Source organism: Rhinolophus sinicus, chromosome 13 (genome assembly GCF_057876585.1).
Source record: "Rhinolophus sinicus isolate RSI-liver-muscle chromosome 13, RSI-T2T, whole genome shotgun sequence".
In the NCBI taxonomy this organism is placed as follows: Eukaryota; Metazoa; Chordata; class Mammalia; order Chiroptera; family Rhinolophidae; genus Rhinolophus; species Rhinolophus sinicus.
The window spans coordinates 11,807,138-11,831,961 of NC_142513.1; the positions used below are offsets into that span (position 1 = coordinate 11,807,138).

At 50.8% G+C, this 24,824-nt stretch overlaps 1 protein-coding gene across 4 annotated transcripts in view; it reads left to right on the forward strand.

Annotated features, from left to right (window-relative positions):
* CDH22 (cadherin 22) overlaps window positions 1–24,824 on the forward strand; it is a 123,549-nt gene that overhangs the window by 65,348 nt on the left and 33,377 nt on the right. For all 4 annotated transcript variants that reach the window (XM_074317219.2, XM_074317217.2, XM_074317218.2 and 1 more), the window contains 3 exons: window positions 10,665–10,784; window positions 19,651–19,818; window positions 23,536–23,729. In XM_074317219.2, coding sequence (XP_074173320.1) covers window positions 10,665–10,784; window positions 19,651–19,818; window positions 23,536–23,729 — 482 coding nt within the window. The remainder of the gene's footprint in view (window positions 1–10,664; window positions 10,785–19,650; window positions 19,819–23,535; window positions 23,730–24,824) is intronic.

Sequence of the window (24,824 nt, forward strand, 5' to 3'; positions counted from 1 at the left end):
GAGGGAAACCAAGAGTTTGGTTTCAGATGTGCTAAGTTGGAAGTACTCACTAGGCAACCAAGTGGAGATCTTGAAAAAGGCAGTGTCGTGCACAGGTTTAGTGGAGAGGTCTGGGCTGGAGAGATAAATTTGGAAGTTATCAGTAGCAAAGACCCCTGGACTTTCAGAGACCAGTGAGTACTTAGAAATCAATTTTGCAAATGGGGGAAACTGAGGTTCAAAGAGGCGTCCAAGGTGACGCAGTAAGTCAGAGGTAGCACAAGCCCTTGACTTCCCAGGTCCAACAGCCCCGACTCCTGGACTCAAATTCTAGCCTAAGAAGATGTGGCCCTGACCTGCACATTTCCACATGGAAAAAGCCAGAAAGAAGGCTGAAGAAGGAAGCAGGAGCCATAGCGAAAGACCCTGAGAGAAGCACGGAGCCTGGGAAAGGCTTAGGCAAGGAAGTGACGTGGGCACACTTGCAGTTTAGACAGCTCCCTCTGCTGCAGTGTGGAGAGTGGGTGGGGGTGTGGGGGCTCCAGAGAGAGGTGCTGCTGCACGTCCACCAGCGTGGCCTGTTCATCACCACTTCACTGTCACTTAGACTCTGAGAGGTGGCAGGACTGATGGTAGCACCCCCATTGAACAGATGGGCACACTGAGTCTCGGAGAGGAGAAAACGCACCCACAGTCACATAGCAAGTCAGTGACCGAGCAAGTGGCTGTCTTAGCTCCCAGATTGTTGGAGTGGCAAGGATCCTTGTATCATATGTGGGGAAACAGACCAAGAGAAGAGCAAAGCCTGGTTCAAGGTGACCCAGAAAGTAGGAGGCAGAGCCAGCCCCTAGCTTCATGAGTACCAGCCTAAGGAGCCCCAGCCCTACCTCACCTCCCTGTCCTAGCCCACTCACTCTGACATTCCATTCAGGAAAAACTCAGGCAGAGGGACTCAACTCAGACAAGCCAGAGAACCCAGGAGGGGGAGGGAGGAAGCAGAAATTAAATTAGTTTATTTCATTTGAGCAACTTTTTGAAGGGGAAGCAAATTCAATACCAGGGTGCTTGTGGAGACTCCAGGCGGCTTTGAAAATCAGTCACAATTACTGAGCCTCCTGATCTGGGCTGAAGGGGGTGGGCCGACAAGCGAGCAGCATTGGGTCTGGGCAACCTCGGAGATCAGAGGGAGCAGAGACGCAGCTTGGGACATGAAAGGCAGCAGCGCTGGCAGATTAAACCACGCACAGCTTAAAAGGAAAGGGAAGTGGGGGCGTGGGGGGGGCCTCGGATGAGCCACACTTCTGAGGAGGGGCTCACCAGCGTAGCTGAGCCTCATGCAGGAGGCAGGTCCTGCAGCTCATAACCAGGAGGCCTGGTTCCCCTCATGACCTTGGGCAAGTCCCTTGCCCCTTTCTGGGCCCCAAGTTCCCTTCTGAGCATTGCGGGGCGGGGGGGGGGGTTCATTCATTTGATTTCAACAGAGATTTATTGAGTGCCTACTGTGTGCCAGGCGCTGTTCCAGGCATTGTTCCAGGCATTCTTGGATAGAGCAGGGAGAGACAGGAAAGAAATAAGTAAGCCAATATACACATATATATGCCCTGTGGTGTAAGGGCTGTGAAGAGTAAGGGGATTGGGAATTATATTGGGGCGTGCTACTTTAGATAGAGGAGTCAGGAAAGGCCTTACTTTTTATAAGAGGAACCGAGGGAATGAGCCAAGGAGCTATGTGAAACAGTGGTTTTCATACTTTATTGCATATCTACATTACCTGGAGGGCTTGTTAAAACACAGATGGCTGCCTCCTCCCCCCAGAGTTTCTGATTCAGTTGATCTGGGCTATTAGAAGTATTTGCATTTTTAACAAATTCCAAGGTGATGCTGTAGCTGCTGGTTCAGGGACCACCCTTGGTGGACCACTAAGCCGGAGGAAGAATGTTCCAGGCAGAAGGAACAGCACGTGCAAAGGTCCTGCAGCATAGTGAATTTGTCGTGTTAGAGGAACAGCAAGAAGGTCAGTGTGGGTGAAGAAAGGAATAAGCGAGGAGAAGAGTGTCCAGTGAAACCGGAAGAGGTACTGGAGGCAGGATCACTTAGGACTTTGTAGCCACGGAAAAGTTTTTGGTTCTACTCTGAGTGAGATAGGGAGTAGAGGAATGACATGAGCCAACTTATGTTTTAAAAGGATGACTCTTGGCCACCGTGTTGAAAATAGACTGTAGAGGGTGGGACATGGTTGGAATTAGGGAGATCGGTGAGGAAGCAACTGCAATCGTGCAGGCGAGAGGTGATGGTGATTTGGACCAGTGTACTTGGTAAGAAGGTATGGGATTATGGATGTATACTGAAAGTAGAGCCAAAAAGGTTTGTAGAGGATTGAATGTTGGGAGTGAGGGAGAGATGAGACAAAGTTGACGCTGAAGTTTTTGGCCTGAGTTACTGGATGGATGCAGCTGCCTTGCTGAATGGGGAACGCTCCAGGAAGAGCAAGTTTGCAGCCCAAAATTAAGAATTCATTATGAGACATGTTAAGATTGAGAGGTCTACTAGAAATCCAAGTGGAGTTGTCAAGGGGACAGTTGAATCTCAGAGTCTGAAGGTCAAGATCAAGATCAAGATTAGAGATACAATTCTAGAACACCAACAGAGAGGGAATTTAAAGCTCGAGGCTAAACAAAATCAACAAGGGAGTAAGTTTTAATAGAGAAGAGTTGGACTAAATAATCTTTTGATGTAGGGGAGGCTAGACCCCTTCTCTAGGGTGTCACAATCTGACCCATGGACAGCAAGAGGATTTCATAGGGCTCCTGTGCCCAGTTCAGCTCCACTTACTAATTAATGACGACTATGTATAAGACAATATACTTGGCACTGTTGAGGATACAGAAATGAGAAGTTCAATCCAACACACATCTATTAGCCACTACTTTATTCTGGGCACTGCAGGGGATGTAAAGATAAGTAATTGAATTAAATCCACAAATGTTTGTTAGCACCCATTATAAACAAGGCCTCCGGTACACTTGGCTCTGTAGGGGTTGCAAAGATGAGTCACCCAACCTTGCAAACATTTATTAGCACCTACTTTATATACCGGGGGAGCCAAAACAATGTATACGTATGACTTTTATTCATCTTTTGTTATCAGTATATATTGAGTCTTACAGTTTTAGTACAGTTTTTTCCTTTCTTAACATGTGTGTCCATTTTTTGGCATCATCTGTATAGCCCCAAGGGGATTAAAAATAAGCAGTTGTTTTAGTTTGATTAACACATATTCATACCTACTATGTGTAGGGCACTTTGCTCCGTGTGTGAGGATGCAAAGATGACCAAGACACAGCTCCCGACCTCAAAGTGGTGGCAGATCAGTTTCATCAACTCTAATCAATTGATAGTGACTGTAGGGCTGTGTTGAGAAGGAGTCTGAGTTCTCATTCAGGCTCGGCAGAAAAGAATGCCACAATCGATTGGTGATGTCTGCTGTGAGCAAAGGAAAGAGAATGTGGAAGGATTGGCATTGCTGGGCCATGGGATTGGAGCTCAACAAACTGGAAATGGGCAGGGGCCCTGCCATAGCCACTTTCCAATGTATTCCAGTTCCTGTGTGAGCAGCATATTTAGTAGATGGAAAAAGACTGCTTTGTAGTACAGTTTGCACTTCTTGGGATATTCACTAAATAATAGCTATCAGCAAACACTGCTTTCACAGAGCTATTTCCCTTTATTCTCATGATCATGGAGAATAAGCAAGGCAGGTATTACTGTCCTCATTTTACCAACGAGGAAATAAATGCAGAGAGAGGTAAAGTAACTTGCCTGAGATTCCAGAGCAAGAGCTAGAGCCAGACCCAGACCCAGAAGCTCAGATGCTTGCCTTGGCATATATGGCAAATAGTCACAACTATTTATTTAGCTTGCACAAAATTTTACAGCTTGCAGAGCACTTTCACATCCCTAATCTCAATTCATCCTCCCAGGAATTCTCTTGGGTTATGTTGACACTTCCCATTTTACAGCTGAGGAAACTGAGGCTCAAGAGGGGAAGAGAAATAAAACTGGGAGAGCACACTATCTGATGGCTAAACCCAGTGCTGGGATGACAGTGGCAGAGAGGAAAGGAGGAAGGCGGGAGGCAGTGTGTTTCCCCGAGGGTCTCATTTGGGGAGGGGAGCCTCTGATTGTCCCATCTACAGCTGGAGAGAGTGTAGCTCAGCAGCCCTCAGGCCCAAGCCAGGAATCAATCGCTGGCCTCTGCAGAAACAACTTCTAAAGATGTTTTTAATTAAAGTCCAGGAAGATCTATATGTGCAATATCTACTTGCCTAGCAACGGCACTGGCTCTTCCACCCAGGATGGGGGGAACGGGACAGGGGTTTCTGGGGGGAGAGGTGGCAGAGAGGCACAGAAACCCTGGCCCTCAGGAGCACCCCTTGGCCCAGGTAATCTGGACAGGGAGGAGTGTACCCGTGTCTTTCTTTGTCTTTTCCATCAACAAATCACTCGACAAATATACGCAACCTCTCGATGCCAGGCCCTGTGTCCACATGGGAGGGGATACAAAGGGGACAAAGCCATCAGCCTGCCCTCAAGGATCTAGCAGGTAGTAGGTAGTCTGTAAATGTTGGGTGACTGACTAGAATGGAATTATAAGCAAAAAAATGTTTGCTGTCTGCAACTGGCAGAGGGATGTCGCTGGCCCAAACAAGGTGACCAGACTACTGAATGTGCTCCGTGTAAATATGAAGAGGCGGAGGAGTGTGTGGGTTGCGATTTGGGATGGCAGGAGAGTCTTCTCTCTCAGGGGGATAGATGAGATCCCCCCACACACTCCAGGGTGTCCTGCATGTGTGAGTCCAGGGCTGGGTCCCAAGAAAAGAGTAAGAGTGAGGGGAGGGTATTCCAGAGTTCCCTGGAGACTGTGGAGAAATGTGTTTGTGACATTGGGGGGCTTGACCCTGCGGGGCCAAAATCGCCTTTCTTCTCCTTGCCCCCACTCCAGCTCCCCCCACTCTCCTACTTCATATGTATGTCCACCTGTCTCTGTTTCCATAGAACTCCACTTTCCAACTTCATCTGTTTTTCTACCTCTTTCTGTCCCACTTTCTCTCTGTCTCCGTGTATTTCTGCCTCTCCAGCCCTCATCGCTCCGTCCCTGTTCTAATTTCTCCCCATGTGTCTGGTATGTGTTCCCACTTTCTCTCCGTCCATCCCTGAATCTCTGTCCCTCTGTCTCTCTGTCTCTGACCCACTTTCTTGCCCCATCTGTCTGTCACTTGTCGCTGGACCTGCCTCCCCCCCACCCCCGCCTCCTATGACGTCCCCTTCCTGTGCAGCCACTTTCCTGCATCTCTTGTGTATCATCCATCTACATTAGGCCGCCCTGGCTGGGCAGCAGAAGTGGGTCGAGGCCAACCCAGTGAGCTTATTATAAGTGATGGTCGAAGAGGGAGTTGGGGGTGTGGTGAGGGGTGAGTTTGAGAAGGGGCTTGTTTCCTGTGTAATCTGAGCCCTCCCAGGGCCTCAGACGAGTGGTTTTTAATTTTTAATAGAAAGCATTCTGCATAGTTCTGGCAGCAGCAGGGGGTGGGACTCATTTTTTATAAATGTTTGAGAAGCTAAATGTGAGCTGAGGGTTTCCCAGGCCCAGCAGGGCAGCCCAGAGAGGAAGGGAAGAGGCAGGATGATAATAATTATACATATCTTCATAATAATGACACTTGGTCACTTTGCTTGAGGACTCTGTTCTTTTCCAAAGTGCTTCCTCTCTTCCATCTCATGAAGGCGTCTCCCTCGCCCAGTAAGGTAGGAAGGATAAAGCAGCATTGCACAGAAGGGGAACTGAGGCCCAGTCAGGTCAGACAGCATTCCCACAGCCACACAGAGAGCCGAAGACAGGGCTGAAAGGAGAATTTATGTCTTCTAGCCCTGAGCAACACTCCTCACAGCACCATCTCCTCCCTGAGCCAACTGGGGCTTCTCTTGGGGGTTCTGGAGCCCAAGTTTGGGTCTCATTTGGACCCCACAGATAGCGAACGTTAAGGAACAAGACAGGAAAGAATTCTGGCCTGGGAACCTGGACATGGGTTCCAATTCAAGCCGTGTCAGAACCACCCCGGTAAAACAAAGATGAGGGGTGGGCAAGCCCCCTCCCCCTGATGCTGGTGCCCAGGGATCTCCTACTCAAGGCCACAGCCATGGCCCCAGAGCTCGTCCGACCACGCCGAGAGAGGAAAAGGGAATAACTCCTACTAAACACCTACTTCATGCCCAGCTTCACCAGCCACTGAAATTCATCATCTCTGATCCTCATAGCATCTCTGAGAGGCAGAATGGGCCCCTCCAAATTTCAGGTGAGGAAACAGATCAAACAGGAGAAAAGAACTTGACTGAGGTACAGAGTGAAGAAGTAGTTGGATTTGAACCTAGGACTCTGGTCCCAAAGCCCACCCAGTCTATAGGGAGATGTGAGGGGCATCTCCTCTCAGGAGTGTCCACCTCCTCTTGCTGATTTTGCCTAAGAGGAGCACTGCTGACTTGGTGGCATGTGTCATCCTTGCTGCTTCCTTCTGGGTATCAGTCTTAACACAGGCACAGTGTGTCCCAGAGGGTGACATACTGGCTATATAGCCCTGGGTTTGAATCTTTCCCTATCACTTACTAGTGATGTAACCTTGGGAAAGTACCTGAGCCTCTTGGTGATTCAGTATCCTCATCAGTTCAATCAGTGGTTGGGTCCAGGGCGTCAGTTCTTAGCCTGGGATGCACATCGGAATCGCTGTGGGAGCATTTTAAAATACACTTGGCTGTGCTCCACCCCAGGAGAGTCCTGTTGAATTGGTCTGGGATGGGGCTCCGCATTCGTTTTATTTTATAGCTCCTAAGGGATTCTCGTGTGCAGCCAGGCTGAGAACCACTGGTTTCTGTGCTCTCCAAGGACCAGCCTTTCCATATCTAATAGTGCACATGGAACGCCAGGCTCTTAGATCCTGTTTGCCCAAGGACCAGTTGGGCAACCCTACCTATCCCTGGATTTTAGGCTCTTCACCCCAGGTAGCAGCAGGGCTGGCTGGCAGCAGCGTGGACAGTGGGCAGCGCATCCCTGCTTCTGGAAGTCTGGGCTGGAGCCAGCTGATGGGGAGGGAGAATCCTAAGCACAACTCACAGCTCCTTGCCAATCGCCTCCTCTTCCCTCTCTCTCCTTTCTCTGACTCTTCCCTCTCTTACTTTCTGTCTACTTCTACTCCTTTTGACCCCCCTCACCTTCTCCTACCTCGTAAGGTAGGATATACATGCGTTTTGACAACAGATCGACCTGGGTTTGAATCCTGCATGTCCTATTTCCTGGCCAGGTGAATTTAGCCAGGCATTGTCCTCGGTTCTGAACGTGGAAATCGATTTGAGTGCTCACAACAATCCTGCGAGTTTGGTAGTATTATCACCCTCATTTCACAAATGAGGAAATTAAGGCACAAAGCGTTTAATTACTTAACTTCGCTCAGTCTCCATTTCCACATCTGTACAGTGAAAAGCTTAATAAACCTTACTTCAAGGCTTTATTATATAAATTCCATAAGATAATATACATAAAGGGCTTATGATACCTAGCACAAAGGAGTCATTCAATACACAGACTTTATCTTTATCATTGAACAATGATATATAATAATGGTTTCATTATTATTCATTATTCATTCACATTTTCACTCTTCACTATGCATACCAGTTTCCTCATCTGTAAAATGGGAATGATGGAGGATTGTACTGGAGTTATCTCGCAGCAGCTCACAAGAGCCAAATATTGGTTTTCAGGAGTTTTGTGAGCCTCTTGATATCACATTGGTAGCTTGAAATTGGCCATGGTGGGCATATTTGCACCATAGAAACCAGCAAACCCTATACAGCAGAGCATTCCTCTCTGCCCCTCCACCCCCGTGAGCCGATGGTAAACATTTACCAGCACACCACTGCAGCATATCGTAGAGATGGCATGAGGGCTGAAGGAGAGAATGGGCATGGTGGGGCATTATAAAATGCAAATTGCTGAACCTAGTGGGGGGTCACCTCAAGGTGGTGCCCCAGCAGCCACAAATCTGGAACCCTTCTGTCTGTCAATTCTGGGGAGCTTCTGAAAATGGTGGAAGGGGGTATGGGTCTGGAGAACCAGTTGTGAATCTGACCCTTCACCATCCCCACATGTAGGCATTAGCTGTAATGGCTGCAATAAAGAATCCCAGATTGGGGAAATGATTCCATCATCCCCGCGGGAGTCCCTGGGATGCAGCCAGGGAGAGAGAGAGTTCAGCCATGTCCCTGGGGAGTCACTCAGCCTGGCATTGTACCTTGCCCAGAGGGTGGAGGGAACATGCAGAAGGAAGTGTCAGAGAGACCCTCTTTCATAACAGTTACAACGACCACTGTTTATTGAGCACCCACCACGAGCCTGATGCTTTATATGTCTTCTCCCATTTCAGGATGTCTGTTAGGGAGGCATGATTGTGCCATTGTATGCTGGCATGCAGTGCCTCCTGATTCCAAAACAACAACCTGCATTTATTGACTTCTTAACATGGGCCAGACACTAGCCTCGGTGCTGAAAAATGGAAATCTATTTGAATTCTCAAACCGAGCCCAAGAGTTTGGTAGTACCATCACCCTCATTTCACAAATGAAAAAATTGAGGGACAAAGGATTCTGTGACATGCCGGAGGTCAAACTGCTAATAAGTGGCAGAGTCATCACTGACTGTGATCCAGTTCATCCGGCCACCGTGCCCGGAGACACACTGTTCCTGTGCTGACTCTGATGCCCAGGACTTTGGCCTCAGAGAGTCCTGGGTTCAAACCCCACCACTTCCTCACTCTGTGCCCTCAGTCAAGGCTTTTCTGCTGTTTCACCTGTTTCCTCACGTGTAATTTGGAGGGGCCCATTCTGTCTCTCCGAGATGCTATGAGGATCACAAATGATGAATTGAAGTGGCTGGTGAAGCCAGGCATGTAATAGGTGCTCAATAGTTGATTCCTTTCTCCTCTCTCTCTATAATGGGTGGAGGCACCTGGGATCACGCCCTAGGCCCTGATAGGAGACCCCTTGGCACCAAGCATCAAGAGGCTTGCCCGAATCTCTTTCCCAGCTTCTCCTGGCAATTCTGACATGATTGACATAGAGCTGGAGCCACCAAAGAGAGAGGCGCATTGCAGGGCCGGTTTAGGAGGCTTGGGAGGGGAGGGGGGACGTGAGAGGGAAATGAGAAATGCAAAAGAGTGAAAAATAAATACATGTGTCTGTCTGAAATGATGGAGGGCCCCAGGCTGGAGGCGGGAGAGGCGGGCGGCAGGCTGGGCTTAGAATTGCTGCAGTAGCACTTCCAGAACGTCACTCATTAGCTAGGTGGGGAACTGGCCTCCCCCTCCCAGTATGCTGCCCTGCTGGCCCAGAGAGCCCAACGCAGCCCTGGGAGCGCCCCACCCAGAACCTCGGCAGGCCTGAGCCCTATCTCCTCACACGCAGGGCTCTCAAAAGAGAGCAACTCCTTAAAGTGAGGTCTGAGTCTTATCCCCCTTGGGTTCTATTCTAAGGCTCCAAGACTCCCTCTTGGGTCTTTCACCTCACCCCTCCTTTCTGAGAAGGTTCAGACAGACCAGATGGCTTTCCTGCCCCGCCCCGTTCAACCCCTCCCCCACCCTAACCTTCACCCCCACCCTGTCCAGCCTCACGTCCCAAGCCCTGCTTTCGTCAAATTGAACATGATGTCAAATTAGAGCCATCTCTGGGACAGGCCAAGAGAAGCTCCCAGTTTAATGAGGCAGCGTCGAAAATCAATAACTTAATTGCTGCTGTTTGATGGACTTTTATCCAATTTATACTCTCCCCAGCAGCCTACGTGCAGAGCATGAGAAGTTGTGTGTGTGTGTGTGTGTGTGTGTGTGTGTGTGTGTGTGTCTGGGGGCGGGGACTGTGGGCAGGGGGCGGGGAGGGGCAATGAGGGCACCAGGGCCCACAGCCAAGTACTTCCCAAAGGGAAAACTGGCACTCCCATTCTTCATGGACCAAGACACTGGCCTCTGAGCCCCAGTGAATTGGGGCTCCCCTCCTCGTCCACACAATGGCAGCACGGGATGAGGGAGGTAAGGGGGTGAGGGGTGTAGGGAGGAAGGAGGCAGAATTCCTTTGAGAAACCCAGAGGGGCTGAGGTGGGTAGAAAGACCCCTGTTTGGGGAGTCAGGTGCCTGATTTCCAGTCCTAGCTCTAACTCTGACTGTGACGTAAACCGGTGAAAATGACCATGGCCACCACTCACTCTGAGAGAGGCTGCTCTGAGCCCCTTTTGCACTGGGAGTTCAGAATGCATTCCCTCATGAACCAAGGACTAGGATTTTCCCCGTTTTGCTGAGGAGGAAACTGAGGTGCAGAGAGGCTGCTTTCAGCCGCCAGTCCTACAGCTGGGAACCACGGAGGAGACATTTGAATCCAGCTCTGACTCCGTGGTCATGCGGCCACTAGGACTGCCCCAGATCAGGAAGCGGGTTGAGACTCGGTGTGGTGATGGGGACAGTGAGCGGACTGGCTTCAGTGACCTCCAGCCTGAATCTTCTCTCCCAGCTTCCTTGGGGGAGGGGAGAGGTGGGGAGGACCAGCTCAGGGGCCCCAGGTGACCCCTGTATTGCTTGGTCCCCCGGGCCCAGGCACATCGGTGATGCAGGTGATGGCTTCGGATGCGGATGACCCCACGTACGGCAGCAGCGCCCGGCTGGTGTACAGCGTGCTGGATGGAGAGCACCACTTCACCGTGGACCCCAAGACTGGTGAGGAGAGGGGCCGGGGCAAAGGGGCGGGGCCGGGGGCGGGGCCAGAGGAGTGATGCAAGAGGCGGGGTCGGAGTGGGCGAGCTGAGGACCACAGCAAGAGGTCTGCTCTCAGCCTTCTAACCCAACAGCGCTGAGAGTAGGACAGAGGACACGTCTTGCCAGCTTCAGGAGACCCCAGGGTCGCAGAGAGGGAGGGGCAGCCAGGCAAGAGAGAACTGAGGAACAGAAAAGAATGGGGGGTGGGAGGGGGCGGGTCACCTGCAAGACAGGCAGAAAAACAAAGGCAAGAGGCGATCACTAGGGGCGTCCTGAAAGGCCTTCACAGATTTTAATGTAGCGCCCCCTTGTCCTTGGAGCTAAACTGAGGCAGACAGATGTGCAGCCCTCATAGGGTCGGTCATAAGTGTAATTTGGGGAGAGGGGGATGGCGGCTGGTGAAGGGCACCTTCATATCAGTTGTGAAAGCTCTGCAAAGGACAGTTGGTACGGATCTGACGGAAAGACAGAGACTGTCAAGGAAGAATGGCTTCGTTGCTTATTTGCCCTCCCCCAACACCACTAAACAAGGGTGCAGCACCCCCACCCTCCATGCCCCCCTTCACTCCTAGTTTAGAAACCGGTTACATCTCTGAGGGGCCTCGTGAGAGCGGCAGGAAGGACAGAAGGAGGCGACTGAGGCTCGGAACAGTGACGTGGCTCACTCGAGGTCGCACAGCTGGGAATGGCTGCCAATTCCAACTGTGGTGCTTTCACTGTCCCTGGGTTAAGAGGGGACAAATGCCATCATGGGGCTCACAGTCAGGTGGGGGCAGGGGGGCAGGCATCTGCATGGGCAATTAAGATGCAAGGTTCTTGGAGGTTGTAGCAGCATCTCCGAAGGATAAGGTGTTGGCCAGACAGAGATTCAGAGAAGGGCATTCCAGGCAGAGGGCACGCATGGTGCAGGCAGAACTGAGAGAAAGAGAGCAGCCTGAGGCATGAGGGGAATTGTAAGCACCTCAGGATGGGGAAGCCGGGGTGTGGAGAGGTAATGCGGAGAGGCTGGCGGGGGTGCCTGATTGTGCAGAATGTGGGTTTTATTCTCCGGGCAAAGGGGGAGGGAGGGGTATTTGATGGATTTGCATTTGGGGTTTTTGTTTGTATGTTTGTTTGGTTTGGTTTGGCAGAGGGGGGTGAGGAGTCCAGTCTACGAGCAGTTATCATTGTATTTTCTTACACATAACATCTTCAGCATTTTTTTCTCCTTGCAAAACTAAGACATTTTAGAGAACATTTGAACATTAAAGAAATATATATATATAATATTTTAAAGCGCTTCCTACCCCCTCCCCAGTAATTACAGCCCCAAAGGTAGTCACTTGGTGTATATATCTTACAAGAGCTTAGATTCATTCACTTGAAAACTACTAAGTTATTTTTAAATCGAAAATATATTTCAAGGTTCAAAATTCAAAAAGTCCAAATGGGTGTTTAGTGGAAGTCTTTACCCCTTCCAGTCCCCCAGTCACCAGTCTGTGTCTCCAAGGCAACCAATGTAATTTTCTTGTGTATCTTTCCAGAGCTATTCTATACATGTACAAGAAAATAGGTACATGGATTTGTTTCCCTTTTTTTTTTTTTACCCAAATGGTAGCTATAAAACACTGTATACCGTGCTTGCCTTTTTTGCTTACCAATACATCTGAAGATTATTCCATATCAGTACATAAAGAGCTTTCTCATTCTTTTATTTAACAGATGTTGTGGCTACACAAACATTTGTTTCACCAGTCCCCTATTGATGGACACTTATGGTCTTTCCAATCTTTTGCTACAACGAACAATGCTACAGTGAATAACCTCGTACATATATCATTTTGTGTGCGTGTGAGTATATCTGCAGGATAATTTTCGGGAAGTGGAAAGCTAGGTCAAAGAGCACGTGCATTTATTTGGAATCTGGGTAGATAATGCCAAAATGTACCAGACTGTGCTCCCGAGAGCCACATAGAGGGAGCCCGCCTCACCCTCCTCCTCACTGACACTGTGGGTTCATTGATGACTTTGAAGCAGGGAAGTGACATGCTCAGGTTTTCATTTTAACAAGATCCCTCGGGCTGCTGCTGTAGAGCATGGCTCGGAGGCAGGAACTGAATTCAGGGAGACCCAGGAACCCGGGGTAGGTACCCAGCAGAGAGCCCCAAAGGACAAACACCGAAGCCTGTGCCCCTTCTCAGCACCCAGCCAGACTCCTTAACCTGCCTCATCTAGTTAGGGGGCCAGAGAGGATGTAGGATTGGTTGTGTGGGTTAGTTGGGGTGCTAAGGAGGAAGTACGAGGGCTGACAGTGAGATCCTGAGGAGGACAAACCTTGGGAGCCTGGATGAATGTAAAGGACTAGATCGAGGCAGGCACCTGGGGATTCCTAACTTTAGGGCTTGGAGGGCAAAGATAATATCCACAGAAACAGAAGGACTGTGGATTAAGAAACTATCTAGGAGCCAAGGAATTAGTGAATGTGCCCTGCGATCTGGTGCATAGCTAATTAATCCAGTTTTAACCATACTGGCTTTAAGATGCGAGGAAGAGGAGGAAAGACACATGAAGAGAGCCATCTGCAATCTGGGCGTGGCGCTCCGAGAATGGCTGGGCCTCTGTAAGCTTTGGTTTCCCCCACGTGCACAAGAGGGATAAGAATACCCGTCTCCAATGAACTCACATGGAGGAGTTCATTCATTCAGCAACTCTTTATTGAGCGCCTACTATGTGCCAGGCTCTGCTCTAGGCTCTCGGGATGCAGCAGTCGGCAAATCCAAGAGCCTGCCGTTGAGAATACAGGAAATAAGCATGTGAGCACACAACAGAATGTCAAGTGGCAATGAGTTCCAGGAAGGCACGTAAAGCAGGGTAAGAGGGCAGACTTAGATGACGAACTCAGGACGGGCCTTTCTGGGGAGGGGACCTTGGGGCAGAGAACTGAGTGAAGTGAGGGTGGAAGCCACGCCGTATCTAGGAGAGAGCTTGCAGGCCGAGGGAGTGTGTGAAGTGCTCAGCGCGATACCTGGTACCTAAATGGAAACCAAGAGGATGAAGATGATGATGGTGAAGAAACCTCAGGAGGTGGGGCCCTTAGAGTTGATCAGCTTTGGGGAGGCAGGAGATGGGGGAGGAAGAGACAAAACAGAGAAATAAGGGAAGGGCCGAGACTGAGTCTGGGAGGTGGCAGGAGTGGGCAGATGAAGGGTCAGACTCCAAGAGAGGGAGGAGGACCCCCAGGTTCTAAGGAAGGGCCTCCCCCATTGCAGAGGGTCAGGAGGAAGGGGCAAGCGGGGAGCCATGGAGCCTGGGAGGGCAGGAACAGTTAGTTCCCAAGAAGCCAGAAAGTGGGCACCAGACAAGATAGGTGAAGGTATCAGTGGGGTCCTTGTTCTAGGGTCCCTCAACTTTCTCGGCCTGAAAAGGTTCTTTGTTCACATTTCCCTGGAAGGGCCATATTTTTCCTCCCCTTGCCTTCAGCCCCACTACAAGAGCCGCCCCAGTGCCTTTCCCAGCCCCAGCTCCATTTCCCCAGCCAGGAATATTCCACTGATGTGGGTCTATATTTAGCAGCTGCTGCGAGGTACAGTCTGTTCTTGCTGTGCAGATAGCAGGGAGCAGAGCCGGAACGGGGCCTGAGAGGAAGGTGTGAGGGAAGGGAGGAGGCGGGGTGCCCAGTGCCAGAGGAGGAATTCATGTGTATGTTTTAAAGGCCAGGCCTGCCAGCACGCCCCCCTGCCAGCAAGTGACAGGAATGGCATTTGTGGGCTAATGAGGTATCACTCGGGCTCCAGGACCCCTTCTGCAGCATTTGGAGGGGACAGTGGGGGTGGCAAGGACCACAGCTGGAACTGGGGGTGATGGGTGAGAACAAGGCCGCAGGGAGCCGTGGCCAGGTTCTAATTACCTGCCCTGCCCACCACCACCCTGACAAGAATAGAAAGACTCTCTCAGAGACGTCAAGTATCCGCTGACATTCTCAGCTGGGCCAGAGATGTCCATTTTCCTGGGAGGGGATGAAACTAACCTTTGTTGAGCACCTTCTAAGTGCCAGATCCCAGGTCAGGATGTTGAACTAGACCTGGTTTCTGCCCTCATGGAGCAGAGCCCGGCACATAGTAGGCACTCAATAAAGAGTTGCTGAATGAATGAACTCCCTGTGAGATGGGTATTCTTATCCCTCCTGTGCACATGGGGGAAACCAATGGAGAAGCCAGAAACAAACAGACAACTACAGGCCGTGCAAGGTAGGACAGAGAGTCCGTGGGAGAAGGTCAGGCAGTCAAAATGTTGATTGAATACCTACTATGTGCCAGACCCTATAGATAAGATGATGAACAAGCCCGGTGGATCTCTGCCCTCGTGGAACTTATTTATGGGGTACTCAACCCAGGAGTTGAGGAGGGGGATCTGCGAGGCATCTCCAAAATGTGAGCCCTGCTGCTGGAACCCTTATCTCATTTCATCCTCTCAGCAGCCCTATCAACTAAGTATCCCCATTGTATAAAATAGGAAACTAAAGCTCAGAGAGGTTCAAGAACTTGCCCAAGGTCAGATATCAAGTAAAAGGTGGAAAGAAGTCTTGAACCATATCTGACTCCAAAGTCCCTCTTTTTTGCACTGCCTTACATCTGACTCTGTAGCTCCTGCACATAGTAGGCCTTCAGTAAGGGTTTAATAAATGCATGAATTTGCAGAGCGAGAAGGTTCCAAGAACAACTCCACGAGCTGATTTGGGAATCTTACCCCACGCCCCCCAGGAATGCACCAGCCCGAGGATGCTTCTCCCAGCATTGGAAGGCAGAGTGGGGAGTGGAATGTAGTAAGTAGCAAGCCATGCTGTCAATTCCTGCCATCCCTAAACAGCCCTCGTAGTAAAGTGCCTTTGCCATTCCTCCCACCCCGTGAATTTGGGTCAGGCTTGTGACTGCTTTGGCCAACAGAATGTAGCGGAAGTGATGTTCTCTAAATTCCCACCTTAGGTCTTAAGAGACCTTGACGCTTTCACTCTGTCTCCTGGAACATGGTCCTGAGACCGCCACATAAGGAAGCCAGCCCAACCTGCTGGAGGACGAGAGAAGGTTCAGACAGGGTGAACTGCCAGACATGTACAAGAGGCCGCCTTCCAGCCATCTGACCCTCTAGTTAAATGCAGCTTTATGAGTACCCCCAGGAGAGGAAGGAGCCAGAACTCAATTTCCCTATCAGTTATCGTATAATTCACTGCCCCCAACATGGTGGTTTAAAACAGCAATGATTTATTACCTGTCACAATTCTGTTGGTTTGTTGGGGTCACTCACATGGCAATAATCAGCTGGCAGATCAACTAGGACAGCTGGCATGACTGGGCCTCTCCTTCCAGGCCTTTCATCCTGGGCTTCTACATAGCATGGTGGTCTCAGGGTTCCAAGAGGACAGGCTCCAGTGCACAAGGGCTTATCAGGCCTCTGCTTTTGTCACACTTGCTGATGTCCCATTGGCCAAAGTAAGTCGCATGACCAAGGCCAGAGTCAGTATGGGAGGCGACAACCCATGGCATGGATTCCCAGAGGTATGATTCATTGGGAACTGTTACCATAGCAACCTGTCACTGAGTGTAACCCTGGGGCAGGGTCTAGAGGCCTCCTGGTCACCCTGAGATGGCATCTGATCACACACTCTACAAGGCTTCATGACCCGTTTCCCAGAGAGAAGAGTTCAGTGTCCCCAGTTCCTCTAGAGCTAAAAGTGGCAGGGCCAGCAAGGAGGCCAGCATGTGGGCGTGCCTCCTCCCCCGCCTCAGAACCCTGCTCCAAGCCCCACTCAGAGCTGGGGTACTCAGCTTTTGGTACACAAGCGCTTACAGGCCCCAAATCCCATCACCACCCTCTACATTCAGTGAGATCCTACACATAAGTGACACACACAAAGCTTAGCATGCAGTCGGCCCCCCTCCCTGCCTTTCTGCCTGGGTCACTCAGGGCCTCCGGGTCTCTGGCCTCGTGGCCATGCCTCTGTCCACCTGTCTGTCTTCCCTCTCCTTTCCTGCCTACCCCCACATGTCTTCCCCCCTTCCTGTCCCTCTGCCTCTCTACTGTCTGTGGGAATGTTTAGTTTGTTTCTCTCTCTCTTGGTCTCCATCTCTCTCCACTGATCTCTCTCTCACTGTCCCCTTCTGGGTGTGTACGTGTGTTTCTCTCCGGCTTTACTGCTCCCCTCTTTCCTTCTCTCTTTTTCTCTCCCTGTAGGTCTCCCTCTCCATCTCCCTCACCTCTCCTTCTTTCTCCACCTCTGTCCCATGTGCATGTCTCTCTCCTCGTGTCTCTTTCCCCCCAGCTCTCACTAGGTTTTTGTCTGTCTCTTGCCCCAGGTCCCTTTTCTTCTCTCTTCTTCCCTCTCTGTTTCCTTCCTCCTTTATCCTCTCCTCTCTCTCTTCCCCTTCTCCTCTTTCTCTCCTTCCAAGGGGCAGAGGGTACAACAGGCCCATCTTCCCAGTACAGCCCCTGGTAGGCAGGGCTGCAACAGCTAACAGACCAGCTACAAAGACTTGGCTAACAGACCCTGGGCCCTGACCCATCCCCAGAAGGGCGCCCCCCTCACAAAACCAGTGTTGAGGTGCAGCATGTGAGGGGCAGGTCAAGGGGAGCCTGCTGCATGATTGAAAAAATGGCTTGGTTAGGACTGAGTAGAGCAAGGAGGATATTCCAGAAGCTGAGACAGGACCACATAAGTGACATCCCTCTGTCAAAGGCCCTTGTACCTGGTGATGGGTGAGGCAGGAGATACAAGGCGGGCTGGGCAGGGCAGTTGAAAGCATGGACTCTGGCCCCAGAGTGGCTGTTTGAATCCCGGTTGTATCCTTTCTATATGTGTGACCTTCGGCAAGTACTTAGCCTCTCTGTACCTTCATGTCCCCATCTGTAAAATGGGGATAATCACAGCACCTTCCTCATAGGGTGTTGAGAGGATTAAATGAGGCAGTTCACTTCAGGTGCTTAGAACAGTGCCAGGCCCACAGTGAATGCTCATCAATGTTAGTGACTGTCGTTACTGTCGCATGTAGTTCTAGGAGATGAAATTGTGTACCAGTGGTTCTGAACCGATTTTGCCAGCAGGGCCATTTGGCAATGTCTGAAGACATTTTTGGAACTGGGGTTGGTGGGGAGGGTGCTGATACTGACATCTAGTGGGTAGCATTATCCTGCCAAAACGTCCATAGTGCTGAGGTTGAGAAATCCTGTTTTTGTAGTGAGGTCTTGTGGTTGTCCCATTTTACAGATGAGGAAACTGAGGTTCAAAGAGGTGAAGAGATTTGCTCAAGTCACCAGGCCAAAAAAACAGCAGATCTAGCGTTGATCCCAAGTTTATCTGCTTCCAAGACTCCCCTCTTCTTGGCGAGACCAGTTCTGGCAAAGGAGGGGTGAGGAAGGGGCCTACTGAGGAGTCTCAAAGGCCACTGATAGAGGGTCTGTATGAACTCTGATTAGATAGAGTAAACATACCATTTCTCCACATGGTCCCACAAAAGTGAGGCCACCCCCTAGGTGCCCCCCCAGCTCCCCTAGCTACACACACACACACACACACACACACACACACACTGCAGCCTCTTCTCCCATTCCATTGCCTTTATTGGAGTCTGAAGGCTGTTTGGGGACATCAGGACACAGGGATTGGGTTTTATGGGGCACATTGTGGGGCTGCTGGTGCATGACTCCACATGGCACTCAGGCCTTGGGCACCACCTGTCACCACCTGGCGCTCGGCAGGCTGGAGTGGGTCCTGGGGGAGGCTCTGAATGCCTCATCAACTCCCCACTCCACCCTGGTCTCCCACTGGCAGGGAGACAAGAAATACAGCCTTCGCCTCAGCAGAATTCATCTTGCAGTCACCCCATCCTGCCGTCCCTCCACCCCCACGTCCATTAACAGCTTGAAGGATTGTCTGTTCAGCCATTAGCTCAGGCCTGGACAGAGAATCTGCTGCCAAGCTGGGGGCCAGGGGCTGGGGCTCCAAGGGCCAGGGGATGACGTAATCATGGAGGGATGTGAGTGAGAATGAGTGTGTGTTAGTGAGCGTGGGCCTACGTGATCGCGTACGTGCGCGTCTGTGTGCAGTCCTACGTAAGTGTGTGAGACACACCTACGTGTGTGTAGAGGTGAGCGTGACTCCATACTGCGTGTACCTGAGTGTAGGGTGGCGGGGAGTCCAGCTCACTTTGTTAGACACTCCCCAAGCTGCTCTCCATGTCTGGCTCTGGGCCAAGTGCCACTGACAGACGATCAGGCACAGGCCAGGTTCACTCGGGGAAGGTCACCCTCACATGAGACCCCCAAAGTGGGATGGGTTGCCCAGGGGCTTACACAGTGGCAGGTTCTAGCCCCTGTGCTTCCTTTCAGTAAACCGAACAGTCCGTTATGTTGCTTTTGTGTTGTGTGTGTGTGAGTATGCGGGGATGGGTGAGAGTGTGTGTTTGAAGGGATTGTGTGTGTGTATGACAGTGTGTTCAAAAGTAGTGTGTTAGCATGTCTATAGAAATGTTTGTGAGTGTGTATGTGTCCGAGCGTGTGGGAGAGTGCGTGTTTGAAAGTGTGTATGAATCTGATGGTTGTGTGTATATGTGGGAGTATTGTGTGTGAGGGTATGGGTGTGTGAGTGGGTGAAGTATTGAGTGTGTGTGAGCACATTTGTGTGTGTGATGGCTGCTGACCCTTGCACCTGTGCTGTGGCCATGACCATGTTTTCTGTGCTCCACCCACCCCACCCCCTGAACTTGAATGAGCCGCCCTCTGCCTGTGCAGGGGTCTTCATATCAGCCAGCAGTGCGGCTGGTGCGGCATCCTGGGCCTTACCCTCCCTCACCCACAGGTGTGATCCGGACGGCTGTGCCTGACCTCGACCGCGAGAGCCAGGAACGCTACGAGGTGGTGATCCAGGCCACAGACATGGCGGGCCAGCTAGGCGGTCTCTCAGGCTCCACGACCGTCACCATCGTGGTCACGGATGTCAATGACAACCCTCCCCGTTTCCCACAGAGTGAGTGACGTCTTCCCAGAGGGAGGAGACCACAAATGTGTCTGTTAGCCCACCGGAGCCACCCACTGAACCCCAGAACCCCTCCCATTGGGCTTTCATGCGGGGGCTCTGCAGGTGTCTCTTCATCCTTCTAAGCCATCCGCTGACCCCAAGTTCACTTCTGGCTTCCCACGAAAAGAGGGGCTCCCATCTATCTGTCTGTCTACCCATCCAAGTCAGCCACTCACCCCAGCCCCGCTCTAATTATGCTTCTTGCAGAGCAGGACCCTAAAGTTGTCAGATTTTCCATACATCCAAGGAATAGCATTACCTTTCCACCCCTCACCTTGCTTCCTGCCTACAGGGAGCCCCCACCTGTCCACCCACCTGAACCTCTCATGGCCCTTGTACACACCCCTATCCTGCGTATTGCATAGGATCTGCCACTGACTCAGCTTGCAGCTGGGGGATGGAGGGGGAGGATGGACAGAGGCTGCAGCCACACCCAGGCCGAGGGACACCATAATTATGCCTGGAGGAGCTGAGGTTTGGAGTGACAGGTATTTCCCTCCTCCTCTGAACCTTGAGGGCAGGATTCTGTGCTTCTGAATTATGAGGTCTTTCCACTCTCTGCGTCTCCTGGCACAGCAGGGGCTGGGGGCTCTCTGGCCCAGTTCCCCACCTCTTCATCAGCCCAGACAGCCCCTCTCTCCCAGACCCAGGCCCAAGCTGTGCCTAGGAAGCCGCCAAGGCTGGCAGAGACTAAATGCTTCGGGGAGCTGGGCTGATTCTTATCAGGCGAGTCATTACTCAAGGTCTGCTGCTCTCACATTAGGCCCCGCCACAGGGGACTGACCCCCACGAGATAAGGGAATCTCATCCCTTAGCTGAGAATGCAGCGTCATCACAGCCTAGCCTCAACCCAGACACGGAGGGGGGGTGGGCAGAGCCCGCCAGCCACTCCCCATCATGAGGAACCTGGCACAGAAGCCAGCCCACCACTTGCTCCCCGAGCCCAACCCCACCTGCTATGGGGAAACTTGAGAGTACCAGGTAGAGGGGTGGGGGCCACCCAGTTGTGCCAGCTCTGAGCTAGAAGGGATGGGACAAAGAAGAGAAAAGGTGCCCGGACCCCAGGAAGACTCTTATTTATTCATTCTTCATTCCTTATTTATTTTCAACATTTTCTTATTGTGAAATATAGCACGCAAACAGAAGGGTGTAAAATAGCAATATCAATGTAAATTGAACTCCAGTAACCACCGGTCAGGACCCCAGAAAACCCCACAGGCGCTTTCCTGATCATCACTTCTCCCCCACCCTTCCTCCAGAATTAACCAAAATCTGTTCTTATCATCATTACCGCCTCGCTTTTCCTTAGGTTCGATTCACCTGTGTGTGTATCACCTAACATTAGAGTTCCATTTCCCCTGCTTTTAACTGTATATAAATGGAATCATAGAATACAAAATATTTATGTCTTGCTTTTTTGTCTCTCAAAATTATGTTTGTGAAATCGTATGTTGTTGTTTGTAGCTATAACTCACTCATTTTCATTGCTGTATAGTAGTCCACTGTTTATCTCATCTACTGTTGATGGAATTTTGGATGTTTCCAGTTGGAGGCTATTATGGAGGATACTGCTTGGAATGTTGTTGCCCGTCTCCTCGTGCCTTTTTGTACACATTTCTCTAGTGCTTATACAGAGGAGCAGAATAGCTGGCTCAGGGGACATACTCATCTTCAACTTTACCAAATAAAGCCAAACTGTCTTCCACCATGAAAAAATGCATGTGTCCGTTGTACCACATCCTCGCCAACACTTGGTGCTGTCAGACTCTTTCATTTGTGTTCATCTGCTGCGTGTACACAGGTCACTCATGCTGCTTTTCACTCATTCACTCACTAATCACTCACTCATTTCTTTTATGTGACAGTCTGGTGTTCTGCCAGGCACTGAGAATGCCTGATGAATAAGAGACGTGGTCCCAGAAACTCATACCCAAGAGAAAGAGAGGAGAGGGGAGAGGGAGAGAAGAGAGAGACAGAATAAACAGAACGTGATAGGGAAATGCAATAATTCTTACAATGGGATACGCTGGGGGCCCTGAGCACACAGAAGCAGAGCCTGGAGGTCTGGGAAGGTTCCCTGGAGGAGGTGACTTTCTGTGAGACTAAAAGAGGTGTGGTAATTGGGGAGGCCAAGGCAGAGAGGAGAATAAAGAGAGGGGATGCCTGGAGGTGAGACACAGCAAGTCACATTTAAGGAATTACAAGCTAGAGTTGGGGTGGGAAAGTGGGGTGATGAGGCTTTGGAAGTCAGCAGGGGCCAGGCAGCCAGCATCTTACAGGGCCCGCCAAGGGGCTTGTATAACCCCATCAGAAAGGCAGTGGGGAGCTACGGAAAGGATTAAAGCAGGGAAGTAGCATGATCAGCTTGTTTTAGAAAGAGGCCCCCCAGCTACTGTGTGAGAATGTCCACATAAGGGGGTATCCAGACCTGTGTGGGGAACCCAAGAGATAGTCCCCACCTCCACAACCACTGCTTCATCTGCACGAGCCCATCGTTCAGCAAATCACCCTCCCCTCAACCTTGGCGTTGAGAGGAGAGAGCAGGGTGCTATTCGCGTTCCAGCTGACCTCATTCCTTCTGGTTTTCCATCTGCTTCGCCCCTCTAGCCACAATGGTCATCTCGCCATTCTTCAAACATGCCAGGCATCACACCCACCTCAGGGCCTTTGCACCTGCTGTTCCCTCTGTCTGGAATTCTCTTTCCCAAATAGCTGCTTGGCTCACTCCCTCACCTCCCTCGGTCTTTTGCAAAAATGTCATCTTCTCAGCACGGCCTTTTTTGATCACCCTATTTAAAACTCCACACACACCCTTGTCAGCACTCCCCATTCCCTTCTTGTGCTTTATTTTTCTCCAAAGTATGCATCACCATTTGACATACTGTATGTCTCACTGATGTAATTGTTTAATGTCTTTGTTTTTCCATTAAGAGGAAAGCACTGTGAGGACTGGGATTTTGATCTGTTTTGCTTATTGCTGTAACCCCGGTGCCTAGCGCTGCATATGGGACATCACAGCTGCTCAATAAGTATGCAGACAGGCAGGAATCAATGTCACTCACATTGACGGCAAGAGAAAAATCCACATGAAGCCCCACCGTTTTAATGCCATTTGATCCATTTGTTGACCAACTGCCATGTGCTCGGCACTGTACTAAGCATTTTACAGGTGTCGTCATCTGTTAGGTTGGTGCAAAGGTAACCACGGTTTAACAGGTTAAAAATAATTGCAAAAAAAAAACGCAATTACTTTTGCACCAATGTGATAGGTTAATCCTGATAACAATACTGTTTGGAAGGAACTGTTATGATTCCCATTCTACGGATGAAGGAAGCAAAGCTCAGAATCACACAGCCAGGACTGACCACAGAGCCTTGGCCCCCGTGCTCCTCTGCCCTTCCCACTGGGCAGATGGGGAAGCTGAGGCCCAAGGAACTGCAGACACTTTCCCAAATCATTCAGGGTCAGAGTTGGAACCTTCCTCTTTGCACTGCCTCCCACATTTCTGCAGAAGATACACCTGTCCTGGCACCACTCTGGCCAAGCTGGGAGCCCCTTATAGGTCCTGCCCTCCCTGGAGCCCTTCTGGACCCCGCTCCCCTAGAACTGGTGGAAGTTGGGGTATGGGCTGTCCCCATCCCTGCTCACAGCCATCTCCCCTACAGAGATGTACCAGTTCAGCATTCAGGAGTCAGCCCCCATCGGCACGGCCGTGGGACGAGTGAAGGCCGAGGACTCAGACGTGGGTGAGAACACGGACATGACTTACCACCTCAAGGAGGAGAGCGGCAGTGGTGGCCATGTGTTCAAGGTCACCACGGACAGCGACACTCAGGAGGCCATCATCGTGGTGCAGAAGGTGCGCTACCCCCAGATGGATGGGGGGAGATAGGCCCCAGGGGATGGAGCAGCCAAAGACCCCACCCTACTCCACTCCAGAGATTAGTTCTGTCTAGAAACCCAGGACCAACCTGGGAAAATGCTGATGGTTTCATTCCCTTTTACAAGTGAGAAAATGAGGCCCCATGAGGTTGAGTGACTTGTCCCAGGTTGCACAGCTAGTTGTCAGAGCCCGGATTCAACCCAGATTTGAATCAGGGCTTTTCATCACTGCAGTGGGCTACTTCACGTCCACACCAGGGCCTTCACCCCCCATCATTTTGTTTTAACCTGAAGGGACATCTTTATGCCCATTTTTACAAGTGAGAAAACAGGCTCAGAGAGGTAAAGGGCAACGCCCAAAGTCACACCTGTAAAGGGTAGAGTTGGGATTTGATTCCAGGTCTGATGACTCTTAGCTCTCTCCTTCCTGAGTCTAATGATCTTCCTCACTCACTGGCTTGCCCAGGAACCAGAAGCCAAAAGTGCAATCTCAGTGATCCCTCTGGGGAAGGGAAGGGGATGGCGGTCAAATAAAGAAGCAAAAATCCATCTTCCAAGACTTGGTCATGGGCTTGGCAACTCAGGGCTGTGCAGACTGCCCACTCCAATCCTGCTCTCCCACGGGAGGTCTAAATCCCTTGCACTGGCCCTCACATGGTTGTAGGTCTTTGGACACCTCCAGGGATGGGACGCTCACTCCCTGCCATCGCCCAGCTCTTCCTTCTCCCAGTCAGCGAGACCTAAATCTGCTTCTATCAGCTTGGGCTCTGCCTTCCGCGACCCACGGAAACATCTGCCCCTCACAACCCTTCACTCAATAAGCACATCAGGACCTACTTTCTACCTGGCCTTGAGGGTATGAAGAGAGAAAACACCCACTTTCTTCAACTACTCCCCAGAGGATAATAATATGACGTCTGATAGTTATAATAGGGTTTACAATGTGCCGGTTGCCCTTGAACTGCTTTCCATGTATTAACTCATTCCATCCCCACAACAACCCTCTGAGGTACTATTATTGCCTATTTCATAGGCCCTGAGAAGTTCAGTAATTTGCATCCAAGATCATGCA